The following is a 22,060-nucleotide window of genomic DNA, read 5'->3' on the forward strand; positions in this document are numbered from 1 at the left end:
GTGCAAAGGTCCTGAGGCAGGAATGTTTCTGGAATATTTGAGGACCAGCCAGATAGCAATTATGGCTGCACCAGAGTCCATGAAGGGCAGAGTGGGTATGGGGGCAGGGCCTTGTGGGCTACAGCAAGGACTTTCGGCTTTGGCTCTGAGTAAACTGGGAGCCAGAGAAGGTTCTAAACAGAGGAGGGATGTGGCCCAACTCAGGTATTCACAGGCTTCCTCTGGCAGCTGAGGGAAGCAGACAGGGGTATAGACAGAAGAAGCTAGGGCCCAGAGCAAAGACAAACGTCCTGGCCCAGGCAAGTGATGGTGGGGAGGCTGGCCAAGGAAGGGGTATGAAGCAGACGGATTATTCTTGAATAGATTTGATTGCTTTGAGGTACAAAGGAAAGAACAGAGCAAGGAGGACCCCACAACTTTTGGGGGTGTGCAGTGCTGCTCAGCTAGCCTGTTTCTAGACCAGCCCTCCTGGTGTCCTGTTTGTGAGGGGCACAGATCATGGTCCGTCTGGGTCATGGCAGTTTCCCTTAGCTCTGGCAGCAGGACCAGACACCCAGAGGTGGTCTCTCTAATTTTCTGTCTCCCACCTTTTCGGAGGTATCTGTCTCTCTTGTCAGGAATTTCCTGGGTCCCCTTATTCCTCTCGACTCTCCCCGACCAATGTCATCTCAGCCCCCTGACCCCTCTTCCCACCCACCCCTTGCAGCTTGGAGGCAGAGAATGGACCGACACCGTCGCCAGGCCGCAGCCCGCTGGACTCGCAGGCGAGCCCGGGCCTCGTGCTGCATGCCGGGGTGGCCACCAGCCAGCGCCGGGAGTCCTTTCTCTACCGCTCAGACAGCGACTATGACATGTCACCCAAGACCATGTCCCGGAACTCGTCGGTCACCAGCGAGGCGTGAGCACCCGCCATCTCCCCCCTGGCTGGCTCTTCCAGGCCTCCTGGCCCCAGCAAGGGGGGGCAGGGGCTGCCCAACCCCCACCCCACCCCATGGTCCTTGGCAAAAACTAAACAGCACCCTTATTCCCTATTGAGGACTCAGCCCCCTTATAGCATACCCACCCAGTGAGGTATGAGTGCCCACCCTGTCTCTGCCCTGCCACCCAGCCACTCTGAGCCCAGGCCCAGCCCCACCCATGTGCCTACACTGCCCACCCACCCAACCTGCCCATGCCCACTCCTACTGCTTGGTTTCAGGGGCCTGGTGCCACCTTATCCCATCTCTCCAGCAAGGGAACCCCACTTGAGCCCCTCCTGGTCACCACTTCCAGAGGGTCCACCTCGGCTGACCCTCTTCTTCCTCCCCATGTCTAGGCTTCCCTAAACCAGCCCCCCTTATCATGACCACCTATAGTGGTGTGTGGAGAAGGAAATGGCAACCTACTCCAGTATTCTTGCCTGGGAAATCCCATGGACAGAGGAGCCCAACGGGCTACAATCCATGGGGTCACAAAGAGTCAGACACGACTGAGCAACTAAACAACAGTAGCACAGAGGTGTGAGCACCCCGTCTCCTCAGCCCGCTTCCTTCTCACTGAATCCTCCAGCCCTGTCCGGTGAGGCATCCGTTTCTCACCTTCCCCCCAGCTCCTGTCCTCCGCCCCCTCCCCAAGCTCAACCTCTGAGGTGTATTCACCGCCCTCCTTTTGTCTCTGCGCCACCTCACCTTGCCCCACCTGAACCCTTCTCCCTGACCATTTCCTTCAGAACGAGCCCCTGCAGCGTGACCATCCTTGTGAGGTATAAGCACCCCTCCCCCACCCCACAGAGCCCCCTTCCTGTCCACCAGCCTTCCGGGGGCCAGTCCCCCACAGAGTGACACCCTAGGGACTTGCTTTTCTGGTAGCCCCAGCCCCTGTTCACCCCAGACCCTTGGGAGCCCCACTGTGAGGACCCCTGACCTACCCCTGTCCTTGCAGGCATGCAGAGGACCTCATCGTCACGCCGTTTGCCCAGGTAAGACCTCCTTCCCTAAGAAGGGAAGGGGCTCTGACTCTCCCCCACACCTGGGGACAGGGGCCCAGCCCCAGCTCCCCGCTCTGGGTGGACCCCTCTCCTCACCCTAGCTCCCCCACCCAGGTGCTGGCCAGTCTCCGAAGCGTTCGCAGCAACTTCTCCCTCCTGACCAATGTGCCCATTCCCAGCAACAAGTAAGTGGAGGCTAGGCCCCAGGGCCTGTGATCATGAAGCTCAACATACCTGGGACCAACTCTCACAGCTGCTGTGTGACCTCAGGCAGGCACTTGACCTCTCTGAGCCTCTGTTTAGCCAACAGCTGCCACTGAGCCAGTAAACCATTGTGATTCAAATTCTTAAGTCGGGGAAACTTTTATAAACAAAGATGGAGGGGTATGGACACTCAGGGCTGAGGTCATGAGTGGCCAGCCACCCCAGCCTCTGGGCCACTCCTGGCAGTGATGCCAGCTTGCCAGGCAATTAGCCTCCTGTGTTGCCTCTGTCAACTGGAGACCGCTGTAAGAAGTTGAGAAGGTGATGTATAGAAAGTGCTAGAATATTGCCCAGCACATAGTAAGTGCTCACTGAATAGAAGTAGTTCTTATTTGGGGGCAGGGGTGAGGCTGAGAGCTGCTGGTTCCTCTGGGAGCCCTGTGGGGAGGGGGCAGAGTTATCCTGGGGTTCAAGGAACTCGGGGGAGGGGTGCTTAGGGAAGCAGGGACTTTGGAGACACGGAGTCTGACCCAACCAGCCATATAGTCTTGAAGAAGCTGGCTCCAACTTCGTGAACCTCAGTTTCCTCATCTGTAAAATGGGTTTTTGTGAGGCTCTGTGAGCGGCAGCGGGCACAGTAAATGGCAGCATGCCTGGGACACGCAGAGAGGGCTCAATAAAAGGAAGGTCAGTACTCTTCATGCAGAGAGGAAGGCAGAGATGCGGGGAGGGCCAGGCTGAGGTTGGGGCCCGATTTTTTGCAGGCGGTCCCCGCTGGGCGGCCCAACCCCCGTCTGCAAGGCCACGCTATCAGGTAACTAAGCCCGGGGCAGGAGAAGGGCCCCTCGTGGTGCCCCAGTGCGGGGTCCCTCAGCCCCTTTCCCAGCACCCTACTCATCTGACGGGCCCCCAGCACCTCTGGGGGCCTCCACGCGAACCCTCACAGTCACCACCCCGGCTGCCCCTTCTCCAGAGGAGACGTGTCAGCAGTTGGCCCGAGAGACACTGGAGGAGCTGGACTGGTGTCTGGAGCAGCTGGAAACCATGCAGACCTACCGCTCCGTCAGCGAGATGGCTTCCCATAAGGTGTGTAGGAGCAGCGGGGTGGAGCCAACTGCTGGGGGCGGGGTTAGCTATGGGGCGTGGCCAGTGGGCGTGGTCGACCTGTGGTTAGAGCCTGTGGGGTGGGGTCAGACCCTGGGTGTTATTTATCTGACTTTGTATCTCCTGTAGACCTGATGTGTGTGGGGTGTGTGTGTGTGTGTGTGTGTGTGTGTGTGTGTGTCCGTCCCTAGATGACCTTCTCTCCTGGGGGGAGCAGGTTGTATGTTTGTATGGTCTATGAGTGTGTATCTGTGGCTATATGACTGGCTGTTGGTTGGCTACACAATTGCAGTGCTGGGAAGGGAGGAGGGGAGGGGAGTGGGGGGTAACCCAATAAGATCCATCAGGAGTGGCATGCACAAGTGTATCTATGGAGAGTGTAAAGGTATGCACAGCTGACAATGTGGGGCTGTCAGTGTGGGGGGCTGTAGCAGGGGGGGTGTATGTCTAGAGGTGTGAGTTAGTCCAGATGTGAATCTGAGTGTGTATCTCCATGTGTCTGTGACTCTGTGTGTGTGTGTGTGTGTGTGTGTGCGCGTGCTTGCAAGGCCACAGGAGAGAGTGCAAGGCATCCATGTACAGTTGTGCTGACTGTGCACTGCACAACTCCAGGGGGCGCCATTCAGGAAGCGGGCAATGTGAATGATGCCGCCTGGAGTTGTACAGCTTGGTGGGAGGGTGCCTGTCAGGAAATGAATGTGCAGGTGGGGGCGTCTGTGTTGGGAGGTGCGTACACCCGTGGGTGGAGGTTTGTCTGGGAACATGTGAGTCTGAGGGCAATTGTGTCCCTGAGGGTATGTGTGAAGCATCTGAGAATGTGACTGTGTGTCTGAATGTAGGTCTGCGGGTGTATTTCTGCAATGGGGTGTGCCTTGTGGAGCCGTGGGTGTGAGTGTGCGTATTCCCTTATAGATTAGTCAGGGCACATTTGTGTCTGAGGCCATAAGGGTATTCATGTTTGTTTACAAGTGTGTCTGTGGGTGTGTTGAGTGTGCCTGCAAGTGTGTCCAGTATCTGGGTGTTTATCCCTTAGTGTGTGCCTGCACTTCTGGTTGTGAGTCCATATTCTGGGAATGGGTGTCTAGAGGTATTTGTACCTCTGTGTGCTCAATTTTACACCTAGAAATGTGAACAACAGAATTGTGACTGTGTGTGTGTGTGTGTTTGTGTGGTTAGCATAGGACTGAAAGCATTTGGGTGTCAGAGTGTGGTCAGGTCTGTCAAGTGTCTGATTGTAGTGGTGTGGAGTGGAGTTTGTGTCTGATTGTGTGTTGGTGTGTGGAGCATGTGGGTGTGTGTGTCTGCCGCTGGGTGTGTCCACGGCCGGGTGGGGGGCATGCCCTCTGCCAGGTGCGTGTGCCTCCCTGCCCATCCCTGGCAACCTCACCTGGGTCCTGCCTGAGGCCCGTGGGCTCCAGTGCCCCTTTAATGCCCCCCCACCCCCAGCACCACCTGACATCGCATGCAGCCTGCCAGTGCTGCAGTGAGCACGCACACGCACACACACAGGCGAACACACGGAGCCCAGAGCCTCCGAAGCCTCCTCCCGGGACCCTCGCCCTGCACCTTCCCCCCATGGGCAGGGGTCCCCGGCCACCTCCAGCCACTGCTGCTGCCGCAGGGGGCCCCAGCAGGGCCCACGGCAGGCGGACCATGTAACCAGGGCTGCTGCCGGGAGCGCGGAGGGGAAGGGAGCCCCCCAGCCCTGCTGGGCCGGCCCGGGCCCCTCCGCGGCTCCCCCTTCCACTGCCCAGCACCCCGCCCCCTGCCACAATAGCTGCTAACCCCGGGACTCCCCAAGCCCAGCCTCTGTGTGCGGCAGCCCTGAGCGGGGCCAAGACTCCACGATGCCCTTGGTGGATTTCTTCTGCGAGACCTGCTCCAAGCCGTGGCTGGTGGGCTGGTGGGACCAGGTAGGGGAACTCAGGGTGGAGGATGGGCAAGAGACCCAGCTCTGGCCCTCCCACCTCGCACCTTCCAGCCCCCAGTCTGGGCTTGTGTGTGCATCTGTGCACGTGTGTGGCCTGGAGATGAAGCCTGGTGACTGTGTCTCTGTGTGTGGCCCGGGGCTGGGCGTGGAAGGTGGGTGGCTGGGGGTGTGGGTCTCTCTCTGGGTGTGACCGTCAGCGCGCATGTGTGTGTGTGTCTGGAGTGGTGGGGGGCTGCCTGAGGCCTGTGGGCTTGTGTGCCTGGGTCATGGACCGGGGGATGGCCCTGGCCAAGATCACATGGTTCTGATTGTGGTGGTGTGTTTTGGGCCATGTTTATGAGCCCAGAGCTGCATGATTTTTCTAGGGCATGGGACCCTGAGTTCAGTGACTGCTTTATTGTGTGTGCTCCTTGATGTGTGTGTCTGGGGGCTGTGTAGCACTGTGTAAGTGGGGAGTCTGTGACTCTGTGCGGTTGTGTGACTTTGTGGGTCCATCTTGTGTGTGGATGTGTGTCTCTCTATGGGTGCCCAGGGCCTCTGGCAGCCCTGGGAGGAGTGAGTGCCCCTCCCGATGTGGGCCGGCCGGGCGGGCTCACCCTTCCTGCCAAGAGTCCCTCCTGCCTCTCTGGACAGTCGGCTCCAGCTCAGGGGGCGCTTTGGTGGAGCTTGGGGGTGGGGAGCCGATGCCCTTTCTCCTCATGCACAATGTCACAGCAGCCACTTGTGTGAAGAGAGACGGGGAGACCCAAAGGAGCCCCCAGGCCTAGTTCTAGGCATCCCCTGTCCATCTGTGCATCTGTCCACCCCTCTGAGGTTGGGGGAGAGGGGGCTAAGATGGGAAACCCCCATCCCCTAGTGACTGAACTAGGGTTTTCTCTGCTCACTCTTCTCCCTGCCCCGGCCAAACATCTTCACCCAGAATTTCAGGACTTCATTCCTTCCTTCCAAACCAGGCTGAGGGTGGGGGGCCAGGACCCTGGGGTGTGGGGTCCCTGTCTGGGAAGACCTGGTACAGGGGTAGGTCTGGGAAGGCAGGGGTTAAGGGGCCCACGGCCTGCCCCCTTTTCCCCAGCTCAGCAGCTGGTTGGAGGGGGAGTTGCTAAGGAGACTCCCATCACCATGGTGACGGGATTCTCCTGGCACCCCATTGGCTCCCTGTTAAGCAGGAGCCCCTCCCTTCCACAGGTGCCCCTCTGGCTCCTCTTTAGTGGCAGAAAGAGGGAGTATGGTGAGAGAAAGCCCCCTTCCTCAGAGAGGGAGAGCTGCACTCCCCAAGCCTGGGGACCCCCATCGAGAGTTGGGAGGAGAGGAAGGACTGACCCCTCCCCTCTCACAGCCTGCTGAGGGCTGTGCTGGCTGAGCAGAGAAGTGAGAGGGGCTCCTGGGTTCTTCAGAGGTTTCTTGGGAAGGCCTGACCTTACCCCCCCAACCCCTGCCATCACCCCATCATGCCTTCCTTCTTGCCTCCTTCACCTTAGTTCAAGAGGATGCTAAACCGTGAACTCACACACCTGTCAGAGATGAGCAGGTCAGGAAACCAGGTCTCTGAGTACATCTCCACCACATTCCTGGGTGAGTGAAGGGCAGCACTGTGTGTGTGTGTGGCGGGGGGAGTGCATAACTGGATTGTTGGGGGGCACCCCAGACCCTAGGTCTTGTTGCACACATTTGGACCCTGACTCACCTCCCCAAAGGTCAAAGTCTCCACATCAAAAGTTCCTACACTCTGATACCGTCAAATTTAGTGAGACCCCCCCAACTCCTGTAGAACCCCTACATTTAAAGCTACAAAGTCCCTCCAAACTCAGTGGGATCCCATTGGAACTCTCAAACTCAAGGACCCCAAGAAACCCTCAAACTCAAATAGAACTCAAAGTCTCCCAAAATTCAGTAGAATTTCCAACCTTGAATTTCCTTGCCCCAAACTCAGAAGACCCCTCAAACTCAAGAGAGATGCCTGGACTCAGTGGAATTCTCAAATCCTGCCCTCAAAAGCCCATAAAGACCCCCAAACCTTTAAAAAAAACCTCCAAGCTGAAATCTCCCCAATTTAATAGAATGCCCAAACTTGGTACAATACCCCCAAATTCAGTAGACCCCCAAACTTTAGATACCCAAATTCAGTAGGATTCTCTTGCTTAGCTTAAACCTATACAGTGATTCCCCAAACTCTGGAGAATTCCTTAACTCAGAAACTTAAAGGTAGAATACCCCAGATTCACTGCAACCCTTCAGCTCACAAGGACCTCCAAGGTCAGCCTTCCCCTCGTCCTGAAGCCAAGGGCCTTAACTGAGACTATCCCTGACAAAGTCAGGGTAATTTCACCTTCAGAATTGATCACCAAAGTTCCCCAATTCAGGCTACCTGCCCCCCCGCCCCCAACCAAGCTGGAAAGAAGGTTTCAAACATTCCCACCAGTGAGTGTGTGATGTGCCTGAATGCCCAAGACCCAGCCAATAAGAGCACAGCATGCAAATGAGCCCTCTTGAGCCCTGTCATTGACTGCTGGGACCCAGGTCACAATGGGTGGCCCTGGCTGGACTCTGGAAGGCCTAAAGAGCTCCGGGAAAGAGACTTCTGGGGCTGGCCCCCAGGCAGGCTGATGTCCAGGGCGTAGGGGTGGCCCCATGGAGCCAGAGACCACCCTTCCTTCCCGCCTCCCAGCGCTGTCCACCCCCACCAGCCCTCTGGTTCACCGTGGGGCTGTCTTCCCAGCCCGAGAAGGGTCCTTGCCTATCCGAGGCAGGCAGAAGCCCTCTCTAGCGCCCCCACCCAGCCTCCTGACTTCCCATGCCACCCCCTCGCCAAACCTGGTGATTGGACTGGGGCCACCCCACAGCTCTCGTCTGGCCCTGGGGTCCCCACTCCAGCCCACCACCTCCCAGAAGAATTCCTACCTCCGCTCTGGTTTCCAGTCTATAAGCAACCAACAGCATGACACCAGGACTAGGTCTGCCCTCCTGGGTGAGAATTTTCAGGGCTTGAGGGGGTAAGGCAGGCACGGTCTGAGAGCCAGATGAGGGAGCTTCAGTGGGGTAACTATGTTTGCCTCTCCTCTGTCTTCCGCAGACAAGCGGAATGAAGTGGAGATCCCATCACCCACGATCAAAGATCGGGAAAAACAGCAAGCGCCAAGACAGAGACCTTGCCAGCAGCCCCCGGCCCCTGGGCCACAGCTCCAGCCCATGTCTCAGATAACTGGGGTGAAGAAGCTGATGCATAGCAGCAGCCTCAACGATTCCAGCATCCCCCGCTTTGGTGTGAAGACTGACCAAGAGGAACTCCTAGCCCAAGTGGGTGGGGCCTCAGCGGAGGCAGGGCTGGAGGGGTGGGGGCAGTGAAGGACTGGGCTTTGGGTCAGACTGAGATGAGGATTCCGGTATACCTGCCTTTTGAGACTCTCAGGAAAGGAGGAGTGAAGGAAACAGTATGCGCTGTGTGCCTGTCCATGGGATTCTCCAGGCAAGAATACTAGAGTGGGTTGCCATGCCCTCCTCCAGGGGATCTTCCTCACCCAGGGATCAAACCCGAATCTCCTGCATTGATAAGTGGGCTCTTTACCACTAGCGCTTTCTGGGAAGTCCAGGAAGCAGTTTAGGAAGGAGCCAATGAGCAGAGAGGCAGGTGGTCTCAGCTGGAGTCAACGAGGCTCTGGAGTATGAACAGCACCACTGAGCTGAACCACCCGGAGGCAAGCCTGCTGGCCTATTTTTTTTTAATTAGTTAATTTTTGGCTGCACTGAGTTTTCGTTGCTGTGCACTGGCTTTCTCTAGTTGCAGTGGGGGCTACTCTTTGTTGCGGTGCATGGGCTTCTCTTGAAGTAGCTTCTCTTGTTACAGAGCACAGGCTCTAGGCACACAGGCTTCAGTAGTTGTGACACGTGGGCTCAGCAGTTGTGGCACACGGGTTCAGTAGTTGCAGATCTCCGACTCCAGAGTGCTGTCTCCGCAGTTGTGGCTCACAGGCTTAGTTGCTCCATGGCAGGTGGGATCTTCCCAGACCAGGGATCGAACCAGGATTGGCAGCAGACTCTTATCCACTGTACCACCAGGAAAGTCTTGTGGTGGCTGCACTGTGGTGGAGGCTGTCCCCAGGGTGAATGCCCTCACCCCCTCTACATAGCTCTAGCACAGAAAGAGCAGTTTTGTGGAGGGTTTTTTTTTTTTTTTTTTGACCACACCACACAGCACATGGGATCTTCATGCTCCCCCCAGAGCAGATTTATGAGAGGGGACAGCTGTGAGAATGTGTAGCAGCTCCAGCAGCTGGGGGATGGACATGCTTACCAGTGGAAGGAATCTGCACAGAATCCAACAGCATCCACTACAGACCAAACCCGGATTCGCCTCCTGGCTTTTCTGTGATATCTTAAGCCAAAGGACTCCCACATTGATTTGTACAGTGGACTCGACACAAGCTCAGCAGCTTACTCAGCTGACTTTTCTTGTAACCCTTCATGTGCCAGCAATGGCCAGTGCTATATGCAGTTACCCAGTGTTGAGCACTTACTGTGTACTGGCACTTTTTTTTTTGGACATGCAGTAGGGCATGAGGGATCTTAGTTCCCTGACCAGGGATTGAACCCACGCTCCCAGCAGAAGAAGTGCAGAATCCACTGGACCACCAGGGAAGTCCCTGGCACTGTTCTGAATTCTGTGAAGACATGAAAAATTAGTCCATGTTCCTTTCCTCCCGGTGCCCAAGAGCAGTTTAACTGAGGTTGAACCGTGCTTTTGGGTCAGCCATACTGAGTTCACATCCCAGCCTTGCCACTTGTGAGATGTAAGGTCTTGAGTAAGTCTTGTCACTGCTTGGAGTTTGGGTTCCTTCACCTGCTATGTGAAATCAAGCACTTAGTGCAATGCTGGGTAGCTTATAGGCACTCAGTAGACACTGGGGTTGCTTTGTTATTTTCTGGCCCAGTAGGACCTGGGTGGTAAATTCTATACTGCTGAGCACATCACCCACTGGTTGAGTGATAATGGTCCCATTATTCGGACCAGGGTTCTGAACACCTGGCTCAGATGGTAAAGCATCTGCCTACAATACAGGAAACCGGGTTCAATCCCTGGGTGGGAAAGATCCCCTGGAGAAGGGAAGGGCTACCCACTCCAGTATGCTTGCCTGGAGAATTCCATGCACAGAGGAGCCTGGCTGGCTACATACAGTCCATGGGGTCGCAAAGAGTTGGCCAAGACAGAGCAACTAACACCTCTGAACTCCTAGAAAAAGAGTCTAGAGGGTCCTGGCCTCCTGACCTGTGGCCTCCATCTCTGCCAGGAACTGGAAAACCTGAACAAGTGGGGCCTGAACATCTTTCGAGTGTCAGATTACGCTGGGGGCCGTTCCCTCAGCTGCATCATGTACACGGTATTCCAGGTAGGGTGAGATTCCTGGGGGGCAGCCTGAGTGGGGCCAGCTTCGAGGGAGAGGGAGGGCTGAGGAGCTGAGGGCCAGGGAGGGTCACTGTCCCCCGACCTCTGCCCGCAGGAGCGGGACCTGCTGAAGAAGTTCCGCATCCCGGTGGACACTATGGTGACATACATGCTGACCCTAGAGGACCACTACCACCCGGACGTGGCTTACCACAACAGCCTGCACGCAGCCGACGTGCTGCAGTCCACCCATGTGCTGCTGGCCACACCTGCGTTGGATGTGAGCACCACCTGGGCACCCCGTCTCTCCAGCCTCCCCTCCCCCACTGCCCATCTTGAATCTCCTGTTTCTCTCTCTTACCCTGGGTCCCTGACCTCCCTTCTCTCTTTGACCCTGTTCCTCTCTCCTGACCCCCATCTTTCTTGATTCTCCCGTTTCTTTTACCCTGTCTCTCTGACTCCCCATCTTTCTAACCCCTGCCTTTCTCTGACCCCCTCGCTCCGCCCCCAGGCCGTGTTCACGGACCTGGAGATTCTCGCCGCCCTCTTCGCGGCCGCCATCCACGACGTGGACCACCCTGGAGTCTCCAATCAGTTCCTCATCAACACCAGTGAGCGGCCCTCCGGGGGGGCGGGGCCTGCTGGGTTGGGGGCGGGGCCTATGCTGGCCCCTCCCTGCAGGGGGCATCCTGGGTTGGTCGTCCCTCCTTCTGACTGCCCCAACCTGACCTGGGCCCCAGATTCAGAACTGGCGCTCATGTACAACGACGAGTCGGTGCTGGAGAATCACCACCTGGCCGTGGGCTTCAAGCTGCTGCAGGAAGACAACTGTGACATCTTCCAGAACCTCGGCAAGCGCCAGCGGCAGAGCCTGCGCAAGATGGTCATCGACATGGTGGGCGGGGCGAGGGATGGGGACAGTGCGGAAGGTCGCCTTTGGGCCTAGGGAAATTTGGGGAGGGTGTGGTCTGAGTCTGGGATAGACAGGCCCCGAGTAGGAGAGCCGTCCTTTGGGAGGGGGTTGTGGGGGTTGGATTTTTTTTTGACCCACTCCCTGCATAATGTGGGATCTTAGTTCCTTGACTGGAAATCAAATCTGTGCCCCCTTCAGTGGAAGCTGAAGGGGTGTCCTAACCACTGGTCTGCCAAGGAATTCCACAGGGGCTGATTGTGCTCAGTGAAAACTTTGGGTTGGGTGGGTACAGAGGGTGGCCAGGCTTCGAGGGCCCCCATGACAGGTCCTTGCCCACAGGTGCTGGCCACGGATATGTCCAAGCACATGACCCTCCTGGCTGACCTGAAGACCATGGTGGAGACTAAGAAAGTGACCAGCTCAGGGGTCCTCTTGCTGGATAACTATTCTGACCGCATCCAGGTGCCCTCCCCACACACAATATAAGGGCTCTTTCCCTCCCTTCCTCCCTTAGGTCTGGGTCGCTGCCCCTCACTCTGCCCCCAGCCCCCAGGTTGCCCATCTTCCTTGTCTTTTCTCTCCTCTGCCATCTAACCCTTTCCAACTCCCATCTCCCCCATCTCACTCAATTCCCTCTTCCCTTTCTTTTTCTAACATAATGTGGGTGTTTTTTTTAATTATTAATTTGTTTGTTTATGGCTGTGCTGGGTCTTCATTGCTGTGCAGGTTTTTCTCTAGCTGTGGCAAGTGAGAGCTACTCTCTAGTTGCAATGCACAGACTTCTTATCATGGTGGCTTCTCTTGTTGCAGAGCGCAGGCTCTAGGGTGCGCGGGCTTCGGTAGTTCCCGTGGCATGTGGGCTCAGTAGTTGAGGCTCCCGCGATCTAGAGCACAGGCTTAGTAGTTGTGACGCACGGGCTCAGTAGCCCTTCAGCATGTAGGGTCTTCCCGGACCAGGGATCAAACCTGTGTCTTGTGCACTGGCAGGTGAATTCTTGACCACTGAGCCACCAGAGAAGCCCCCCTTTTCCCTTTCTTCATCAAGCCCTGTCTCCATTCCTCCCACACCTCTGTCTCCCCCACTGCCTCTTTTCCCTTCCCTCCTCTGCCCTTTGCTCATCAGTCACCTTTCATCTCTCTCCTCCTCTCTTCCACTCATCTCCCTTTTCCCTTACCTCTTCCTCCTCCCTCCATCTCCCCCCTTACCCACCGCCCCACCCCCGCCCCCTTCTCCTACTATCTTTCCAAAGGGAAAGTAAGAAAGCCTGGGGCCTGAAACTGGGTCGGGGGCCATGGCCTCTAAAGCTCCCCTCACCCCATGCAGGTTCTGCGGAACATGGTGCACTGCGCAGACCTTAGCAACCCCACCAAGCCGCTGGAGCTTTACCGCCAGTGGACCGACCGCATCATGGCCGAGTTCTTCCAGCAGGGCGACCGTGAACGTGAGCGAGGCATGGAGATCAGTCCCATGTGCGACAAGCACACAGCCTCAGTGGAGAAGTCTCAGGTAGAGCCTCGGGGTGCTGGAAGGGAGCAGGGAAAGCCCCACTGCCTCACATCCTGGCCTCAAGCTCCAAGGCCCCCAGGAGGCCCTAAGCTGCCCATCCACAGTGTCAAGTTTTTCTTTGTTTTTCCCTTCTCTATCATGATAAGAAATACGTAATACTTTCTGCTCCACAGAACAACTGAACTGAGCCTCCAGCTCCTTAATTTGTAGATTTGTGCCCAGACAGTTCTAACTCATTTGTTGCAACTGCTATAACATCAGTAATAATATTCGTCTGACCGTTAGTTACAGACCTCATGTCCATTCAGCCTCTTGGTTTCCCTGTGATCTGGCCACTCATTCTGGGCCTGAGTTTTGGTGGATTTTTTTTTTTTTTTTGGTCACATGGATCCTCATTGGTGCTTGTGGGCTTTCTCTAGTTGCAATGAGCAGAGGCTACTCTTCATTGAGGTGTTTGGGCTTCTCATTATGGTGGCTTCTCTTGTTGCGGAGCACGAGTTTTAGGCGTGTGGGCTTCAGTAATTACAGCACACAGGCTCAATAGTTGCAGCTCATGGGCCCTAGAGCCATGGACTCAGAAGCTATGGTGCACCAGCTTATTTGCTCCATGGCATATGGAATCTTCCCAGACCAGGGATCGAACCCATATCCCCGGCATTGGCAGGCAGATTCTTATCCACTGCGCCACCAGGAAGTCCTGATGGATTTTGAAATGGAATGGAATGACTCAGCTTTGTCATCTGCCTGTTTAACAAAAGGGACAGAAACACGGTCTTGTAAGAGACACCACTTTGGGGACCTCCCTGGAGGTCTAGTGGTTAAGATTCCATTCTCCCAGGGCAGAGGGGATGGGTTCCATCCCTGGTCAGAGGGCTAGGAACCCACATGCTGCACAGCTGGCCTAAAAAAATAAAAAGGATAAAGCTTTTGAACATGAGAGTTTCTCACTCTCCCTGCTTCTAGCCTCTTCCCTGGTGAGATCTCCTCTTCCTGTCTTGGTGTGTGTATATTTCCCACGCAGGGTTACCCAGCCCTCAGCACTATTGAAGTTTGGGGATGGCTCATTCTCTGTGGTGGGCCCACCCTCTACATTGTAAGGTGTTGAGCAGTATCCTTGGCCTCCACCCATGGGATCCGAGGAACACCCTACCTTTCCTGTGGTAATAACCAAAACTGTGTCCAGACACTTCCAAATGTCCCCTGGTCATCCACATAGCCCCCTAACCCCTGATGAAAACCAGATTTATTTGTTTTGTTACGCATTTATATTCACAGGTAACTTAACAGGAATAGTTTGTGGGCTTAGCTTTGTTAAAAGTATAAATTGTATCAGTATATACTTATTTTTACATAGCTTACCTTTTCTTCCCAACAGTGACTTAGACATCTATCCACCTTATTACACATGGATTAAGCTCATCCTTTTTCCCTGCTATGTAGTATCCCCACGGGCTTCCCAGGTGGCTCAGTGGTAAAGAATCCGCCTGCCAATGCAGGAGACAAGGGTTTGATCCCTGGGTTGGGAAGATCCCTTGGAGAAGGAAATGGCAACTCACTCCAATATTCTTGCTGGGAAAATCCCATGAACAGAAGAGCGTGGCTGGCTACAGTCCATGGGATCTCAAAGAGTTAGACACAGTTTAGCAACTGAGAACGCATGCATTCTGGGAACTAAAATCCTGCAAGCCACACGGCGAGGCAAAAAAAGGGGGGGCTTTCATGAATATCTGTGATTTACCACCATTTTTAAAAAGTAATTCCTGACTGATGTATATATAGAGGTGTTTCCAGTTTTTGTTTACATCTCATATGTGATTTTTTCCCCTCTTACTTACACAAGAGTTTTTCCAGGGATGGATCTGGAGAAGCAAACTTGCTAAGTCAAATGGTATCAGTATCTCTTATTTTTGTTTAGTTTTTGCTGCACTGCGTGACATGCAGGATCTTAGTTCCCAGATCAGGGATCGAACCCTGTCCACCTGCCATGGAAGTGCAGAGTCCTAACCTTACCTGGATGGCCGGGGAAGTTCCCTGCATCAGCATCTTTTAAATTTTATCAGATCCTGCAGCATGGAGGTGCCATCTGTGGTTTATGCTTCCTTCCCGCTCCCTCAGGTGGGTTTCATCGACTATATCGTACACCCGCTGTGGGAGACGTGGGCTGACTTAGTCCACCCAGACGCCCAAGAGATCCTGGACACTCTGGAAGACAACCGGGACTGGTACTATAGCGCTATTCGGCAGAGCCCCTCGCCACCCCCCGAGGAGGAGCCTGGGGGACCGGGCCACCCCCCCCCACCAGATAAGTTCCAGTTCGAGCTGACGCTGGACGAGGAAGAGGAGGAGGAGGTGTGCAGTGTCCCAGGTGCGGTTGCAGTTCAGGAATTGTACATGGCCCAGGATGCCTCCCCACCTGAAGACCCTTTGGAGGTTGATGGCCAGGATCCATCTGCGGAGGTGGAGATAGAGGAAATGTACTTGACCCAGCAAGTGGACTCCACAGGTAGTGTGGCAGCTGGCCAGGATGTGTCTGTGCCCCGAGGCGTGTCCGTGGATGTCTGTGTGGGCTGCTGCAACATCCCTGCCCTGTCTCCTAATAGCCTTGCTCCGCTTGCCTTGAGGACACCGCCCCCTCCAGAGGACGACCCGGGCCTTCTGGGCCTCCCCTCCGTGGCAGCCGAGGTGGGGGCCCAAAAAGAGCATCAGGCTGCCAAGAGGGCATGCTGTGCCTGCACGGGGACAGCCGGCGAGGACCCCACTCCTGGAGTGCTTCCAGCTCCTGGAGCTTGGGGGTCAGCTGGTGGCCCTACCTGAGCGTCGGCCCCTGTACCCGGTTGGCCTCCGTGCCACCCGCCACCGCCACCACCATCACCCCCTGACCTCCTCCACTGCCTCAAAGACTCTTGGGCCTCCTGAGAAAAAAGAAAACAGAAAAGTGGGTTTTTTTTCTCTTTTCTTTTTTTCCTCTTTCCTCCCCACCCCCACCCAGGGGCCTCTTTTTGGAGGTGGGGGCTGGGGAACCAGGGGCTGAGGTCCCGGAAGTGATTTTATTTTTGGAATTTTAATTGTTACATTTTTAGAAAAAGAAAAAAAAAAAAAAAGGATGAAACACAGCAACTGTAGACGCTCCTGTTCCCGGCTCCCCTTGTCCAGGTTCAACCACCCCCCCCCGACCCTACCTCGCCAGCCCCCCAACTCTCAACACCATCACCCAGGTTCCAGGCTTAGTCTTCCGGCCTCTTGGGGCTCTTTGCCTGGTGTAGAATCTCCCTCCAGACTTCTGAATTTTGGGAGGGTCTCTAGAACCCAGCCAGGAATAGCCATTCTGGGTGGGGGCCCTAGGGGTGGGGAGGGGTCGCCCACTGTAGGGGGGAGCCCAGCTCCAGTCCTGCTCTGGCTTTCTGCCCTCCCCTGCCCAGAAGTCTTCCGCCTCATTTTGCACAAACCTGGCAATACTGACTCGAGGGAGCCATGGGGCTTCAGGAGGCAAGGGGTCAGAGGGACGTTCACACCACCAACCTGGGATCTGAGGTTTGAGGAGGGCCTGATCCCACTCCCCCCTCTACCCGTCACCCCTTTCCTCTTCCACTCCGGGTTTCAGTTTGAATTTTCTCCGTTTGGAGAGGGGGGATGATTTGGAGCCGCCCCCTTTCCTTCCAGCTGCTTCTCCTCTTGTTTTTGCCTTAATGGTTCCCATGGCCATAGGAGAGGGGGTTGCAGTGGCTCCCACTTGCACCCCGAGTGGGGCGGGGCCAGGCCCAGAGTTCCCATCCTGGGTATGCCTCCTCCCCAGCATCCTCCTGCCCTCCCCCAACTCTTTGCCCTAGGAGGAAGCAATAACGGTGTACACCCACATCCCCTTTCTGGGCAGCCCACCCTACCCTGGCATCAGAGTCATTTCTCCTTTCATCCCCCACCTTGCCAAGCCTCCCTGTCTTCCCCTAGCTGTTCCCTGGAGCAATACAACGGACAGATGCAAGGCCATTTTTCTTCAAGCCATGGGGGCACTATTTGGAAGGAAAGACCCCCACTTCCCCTATCCGCTCTGCCCCTCAGCTTGGTTCTGCAGCTGGGCAGGACTGGCCTCTCTCATCTTCCTCCCCTCCGATTCTGAGCACACGGTACTGTAGCCCCCAGCTCCCCCCAGCCTTCCATCTGTCTGTCCTTCCCTGTGGGGAGTACCACCCATTCCCACCCCCAAGATGCTGTACAGGGTTCATTTTTGTAGCGAAAGTAGTTTCAGTCCCAGCCGGCGACCGGAGGGGGCCTTTTCTTTCGGTTCTCTTTCTTTCTCTTCTTTCTTTTTTTTTTTTTTTTTTGTACATATTGTAAGGTTGGTTTATAAATTATTCTACAGAGGCAAAAAGGGAAAATAAATTTGCCCTTCCCCCCCACTGACTCAGTCAGGGGAAAGAGGGGTGGGGGTCTCCCAGGGGGAGTCTCCATTCCTGCTGTATTATACAAACTGTACCATAGACCCCCAGGAGTGTGGACTCAGTGCTGTTTAACAGGGAGTCATGTGATCAGAGGGGGAGGTGAGGGCTGGGCAGTAGCTGCCCCTCTCCCTGTTCCCAGGGACCCAGGGGAGGGGAGCCCAGGACGACCCCTGCGCCCCGGAGCTGCTCAAGTGTTGTCCAGTTTAACAATCAATCAGTCGGTCTGCTGATCGATACTCAACCCTTCGATCTTGTCTCCAATTAAACCAAGGCTTTCACTGATCTTCATGGCTGATGTGGCTTCTTTTTCCATCCTATTTCTCAAGGTGTGTCTTTTGAGTTGTCTGTCTGGGCCAGGTAGGAGTAAGGAATGGACTCAGTCCCTGCCCTTCCTTGGGCAGATAGAACTTGAGGGGGTTCTGAGAGCTTGGCAAGAGGCAGCCCCCGGGCCTGGGCCAGATCCAGATACAGGGACTGCTGCGGGTTATAAAGTGTGGGTTCAGACCACACAGTTTTTGGAAGCTAGGAAACCCAGGCAAAGAATCCATCTGCCAGTATAAGAGAGAAGTGTTTGATCCCTGGGTCAGGAAGATCCCCTGGAGGAGGGCATGGCAACCCACTCCAGTATTCTTGCCTGGAGAATTACATGGACAGAGGAGCCTGGCGGGCTACAGTCATGGGGTCACAAAAGAGTCAGATGTGACTGAGCACACAGACCCAGGTAAGCCTTGTTTCTCTGAACGTGCAGCGTATCTGACGCAACTCGGGTCCTTCTGGTACCACGAAGTTGTTCCTGGAAACCGAGAGGATCTGATTGACCATGCCTCCAACATCTGGTGGCCAGGTCATGATAAAAGATCTTGGGTCAAATTCTGCTGTGAAGACAGTAAACTTGATGCACCAGCACAAGAGAATTGACATCTGAAAGTTCCATGAGTTCCAGTCATTATGGTGTTGCAACCATCGATGCTGTGGTAAGTCATTTCAGTCCTGTCTGACTCTCTGTGACCCCATGGACTGTAGCCTGCCAGGCTGCTCTGTCCATGGGGATTCTCCAGGCAAGAATACTAGAGTGGGTTGCCGTGCCCTCCTCCAGGGGATCTTCCCAACCCAGGAATCGAACCCGAGTCTCTTATGTCTCCTGCACTGGCAGGTGGATTCGTTACCACTAGCGCCACCTAGGAAACCCCCCTCAATGCTGCATTAAAACAAAAATTAATACCCTAAAGCCTGTGAACCTTAATGCTGTATATCAGGCAAGCTGAATCCTCCCAAGTTCACAGAGGACCGGCTCGGCATTTTAGCTCTTTTTTTTTTTTTTTTAACTTTTTATTTTGTATTGGGGTTTAGCCTATTACCAGTGTTGTGATAGTTTCAGGTGGACAGCACAGGGACTCAGCCATACATAACACATGTATCTATCCTCCCCCAAACTCCCCTCCCATCCAGGCTGCCACATTTTAGCTCTTGTTTTTCTAGTGTCTTCATACAAGGTTGGGAGTGAGTGAGTCTCAGATATATTTTAAATAATCCACATGTTTGAATACTGTTAATCCCACCCATGGGAGCCCATTTTCCAATCTCTATCAGGATAATTAAGAAGCCTCGATTTCATGAGTAAAACTGTTTCTGCCATTCATTATGCTAACGAGCAAAACTTCCCTTGTGGATAAAGATAGAGGAAGTGTTTGTGATGCAGGCTTTCAGGTTAGAATACTGGCTGCCTCTGGTGTGTAATACACACGTGTACACACATAGTGCTTAAGCCATTAAGCACAGTGGGATCAGTATATATTCACAGCATGAGTGTTCTGAAACAAAATGATGGCAGCTTCCCTGGATTTGAGGAAAGATTGACAAGCCTCCCTGGTGACTCAGTGGTAAAGAATCCACCTGCCATTGCAGGAGATGCAAGAGACTGGGTTCAATTCCTGGGTTGGGACGATCCCTTGGAGTAGGAAATGGCAACCCACTCCAATATTCTTGCCTGGAAAATTCTGTGGACAGAGAAGCCTGGAGGGCTATAGTCCACGGGTTCACAAAGAGTCAGACACGACTGAACGACTGAGCATGCACGCGTGACCACGTATTCTGCTAGTTGTCTCTAGTGGCCAAGGATTAATGTGAATCTCAACTCTAGCTGTGTGACCTTGGGTGTGATCTCTCTGTCCTTCAATTGCTTCATTGGTAAAATGGGAAGAACAAAAGTTCCAGACTAGAGAGAGCTATCCTGTAAAACTTCTTGTTGGTGGAAATGTTCTGTGTCTGCAGTATCTAACGGTAAGCACTAAGCCCCAGGTGGCTGTTAAGGACTTGAAATGAGGCTAGTGCAATCAAATTGGAGTTTTAATTTTCTTTTACATTAAGTAGCCACATGCAGCTACTGGCAACTATATCCGAATGTTCCTTATTGGCACTTAGCAAGAGAGTTAATGTAGAGGATGGAATGCACACAAAGCTTTGCCTGCTTCACTTTGGCTTAAAGATTCGTGTAGATATCGTGGCCCAGAGGAGCAGGGACCAACCTGGACCCAGAGGGGAGGAACGAAGCTGGAAAACTAGGCAGAAGTTGCCAGGGAATCTGAATTTTGCGCAAGAAGCATTGAAGAGACATGGATGTTTTCCCGAGTGTGTTCCAAAGGCAAGCAGAGTCGGGGAAAGGGTGTCAGGCTGGGGGTCAGGAGGCGACAGTATCAATCCCAGCCTGCAGCAATTAGCAATTGGCTGAGCCTCCTTGTGCCAGGCCTCAGTTTTCCTCAGAGTGTAAAAGGGAAGGTGTGATGTTCCATATGCCTTCTGAGTTGGGACTTGGTGACAGTCAGAATGTGGGTCAAAGGACAGAGGTAGCATATGACCGTCAGCTGCCTCTTTAAAATTCTCCTGTTGGGAGTTCATCTTTCCTTGGGGAAAGATGAGCAAGGTCAGAGAAGCTCTGTAATCTGAACAGGACAGGGGCCCTGGCAAGGGGTGGAGTCAGTTCATTCTATAAAGTTGACATCAGCCACTTGCAGGCTACAGGGTTCTGGGGCAAATGGCTCCGCCTTGCCCAACCTTTAGAGGGCCCTGCCTTGTGCTCAACTCATCAGACTATTTTATCAGCTTTTGGGCTGTTCTTGAGATACACACTGTCATTTTGCCGATGAGGAACCAGGCTGAGACGTGATCTCACAGTGTTGAAAAAAATCGGGGAAATAAGGTGGGAATCTTACTTTACCCGATGCCTGTTTGACAATGATAGCTGCCTGATCTGTGCAGTCATGTCCAACTCTTTGAGACCCCATGGACTGTAGCCCACCAGGCTTCTCTGTTCATGGGATTCTCCAGGCAAGAATACTGGAGTGGGTTGCCATGCCCTCCTTCAGGGGACCTTCCCGACCCAGAGATTGAACCTGTGTCTCTTCATATCCTCCACTGGCAGACAGGTTCTTTACCATTAGTGCCACCTGGGAAACCCTAGCTGCCTGGTACTTTTATATTATTATTGCTATTTTAGTTCACATGCACAAAATCCTGAGGTGTGGGTAATATTTCTCCCTTTCTCAGCACAGAAAATATGAGGAAGTAAAATGAAGACAGTTTTCCTTTTTCACTAACTGGCAAATAATGAAAAAACGGATCATTCAGGGGGTGGGTGAAGCACTTTCATAGCTCATTAGTGCTGGTAGAAATTGGCACATATAGCTTTCTGGGAGTGGTCTGACAATCTATTAAAAACGTAGCTGCATGCATTCAACACAGATGTTGCACTTTTAAAACTACGTATCCTAAAGAACCAGCTGGTACCTAAAATTGCAAGTACCAAATGGTGTTTTGATCAGAATAGTGAAGAATTAAAAACCCAAATGTCCAAACTTAGGAAGTCATTAAGTTATGTTTCCTGTATGATGGAATAATATACACTTATTGAAAACAAGGAGTTGGGTGTATATTTATTGAAATGACAAGATGTTCACAGTGAGAAGAGCAGGCTTCAAAATGTTCTGCATCATACCATCTTACGTATGTGCATAGAAAAGACAGTTTGTTCATCCAAATATTAAGTGTCTCCAGTGATGGGATTAAAAGAGTGTTTTCTGTTGTGTAGTCCCCGATATTTTCTGAATTTTTCAATGGGCATGTGTTACTTTTATAATCAAGAGGAAGTTATTTCATAATCAGAGGAAAAAAATAGCCAGCATTTGTTATCGGGGAGCCACAAAAGCATGGTAGATAAGCACACAGACTGGATTCTGGTTGCCACTGCCAGTTAATGACTTAGTTTTGAGCATATTACTTACTCTTTCTGTGCCTCAGTTTCCCTCGCTGTAAAATACAAACAATAACCGGTTTGCCAGGCAATTACTTTGTGCCAGGCACTGTTTATTTTACATAAATCATTGCACTTAGTACTCGCAACAGCCCTTCAAAGTGTGTGCTGTTATAAAATGGGTCACAGGCGAGGGAGGTAGGACTGGGCGATAGAACCCCCACGCGCCCCCCAGAGTGGGTCTGAGGAACTACAGCAGGCAGAAAGGCGCACGCGCCGACTGGGTAGGCGGTGTGGCAAGGACGCGCGGGAGGTTTTCTTCCCCCGCGCTACGACGGACTATCTAGTTGTCATGAGCCAAGAAATCAGCCAATGAC

At 53.8% G+C, this 22,060-nt stretch overlaps 1 protein-coding gene across 6 annotated transcripts in view; it reads left to right on the forward strand.

Annotated features, from left to right (window-relative positions):
* PDE4A (phosphodiesterase 4A) overlaps positions 1-17,720 on the forward strand; it is a 39,491-nt gene extending 21,771 nt beyond the window's left edge. For 4 of the 6 annotated variants that reach the window (XM_018051047.1, XM_018051048.1, XM_018051049.1 and 1 more), the window contains exons 2-15: positions 707-898; positions 1,921-1,957; positions 2,081-2,151; positions 2,935-2,984; positions 3,144-3,256; positions 6,683-6,776; positions 8,275-8,498; positions 10,487-10,585; positions 10,697-10,861; positions 11,093-11,192; positions 11,322-11,476; positions 11,834-11,956; positions 12,819-13,001; positions 15,117-17,720. In XM_018051047.1, the coding sequence (XP_017906536.1) occupies positions 707-898; positions 1,921-1,957; positions 2,081-2,151; positions 2,935-2,984; positions 3,144-3,256; positions 6,683-6,776; positions 8,275-8,498; positions 10,487-10,585; positions 10,697-10,861; positions 11,093-11,192; positions 11,322-11,476; positions 11,834-11,956; positions 12,819-13,001; positions 15,117-15,815 (2,305 nt within the window). In that variant the 3' untranslated portion in view covers positions 15,816-17,720. Of the gene's footprint in view, positions 1-706; positions 899-1,920; positions 1,958-2,080; positions 2,152-2,934; positions 2,985-3,143; positions 3,257-4,764; positions 5,188-6,682; positions 6,777-8,274; positions 8,499-10,486; positions 10,586-10,696; positions 10,862-11,092; positions 11,193-11,321; positions 11,477-11,833; positions 11,957-12,818; positions 13,002-15,116 lie in introns of those variants that run through there. The other 2 variants (XM_018051046.1, XM_018051050.1) reach the window with 2 other exon arrangements.

This window comes from Capra hircus, chromosome 7 (assembly GCF_001704415.2).
Source record: "Capra hircus breed San Clemente chromosome 7, ASM170441v1, whole genome shotgun sequence".
NCBI classification, from domain to species: Eukaryota; Metazoa; Chordata; class Mammalia; order Artiodactyla; family Bovidae; genus Capra; species Capra hircus.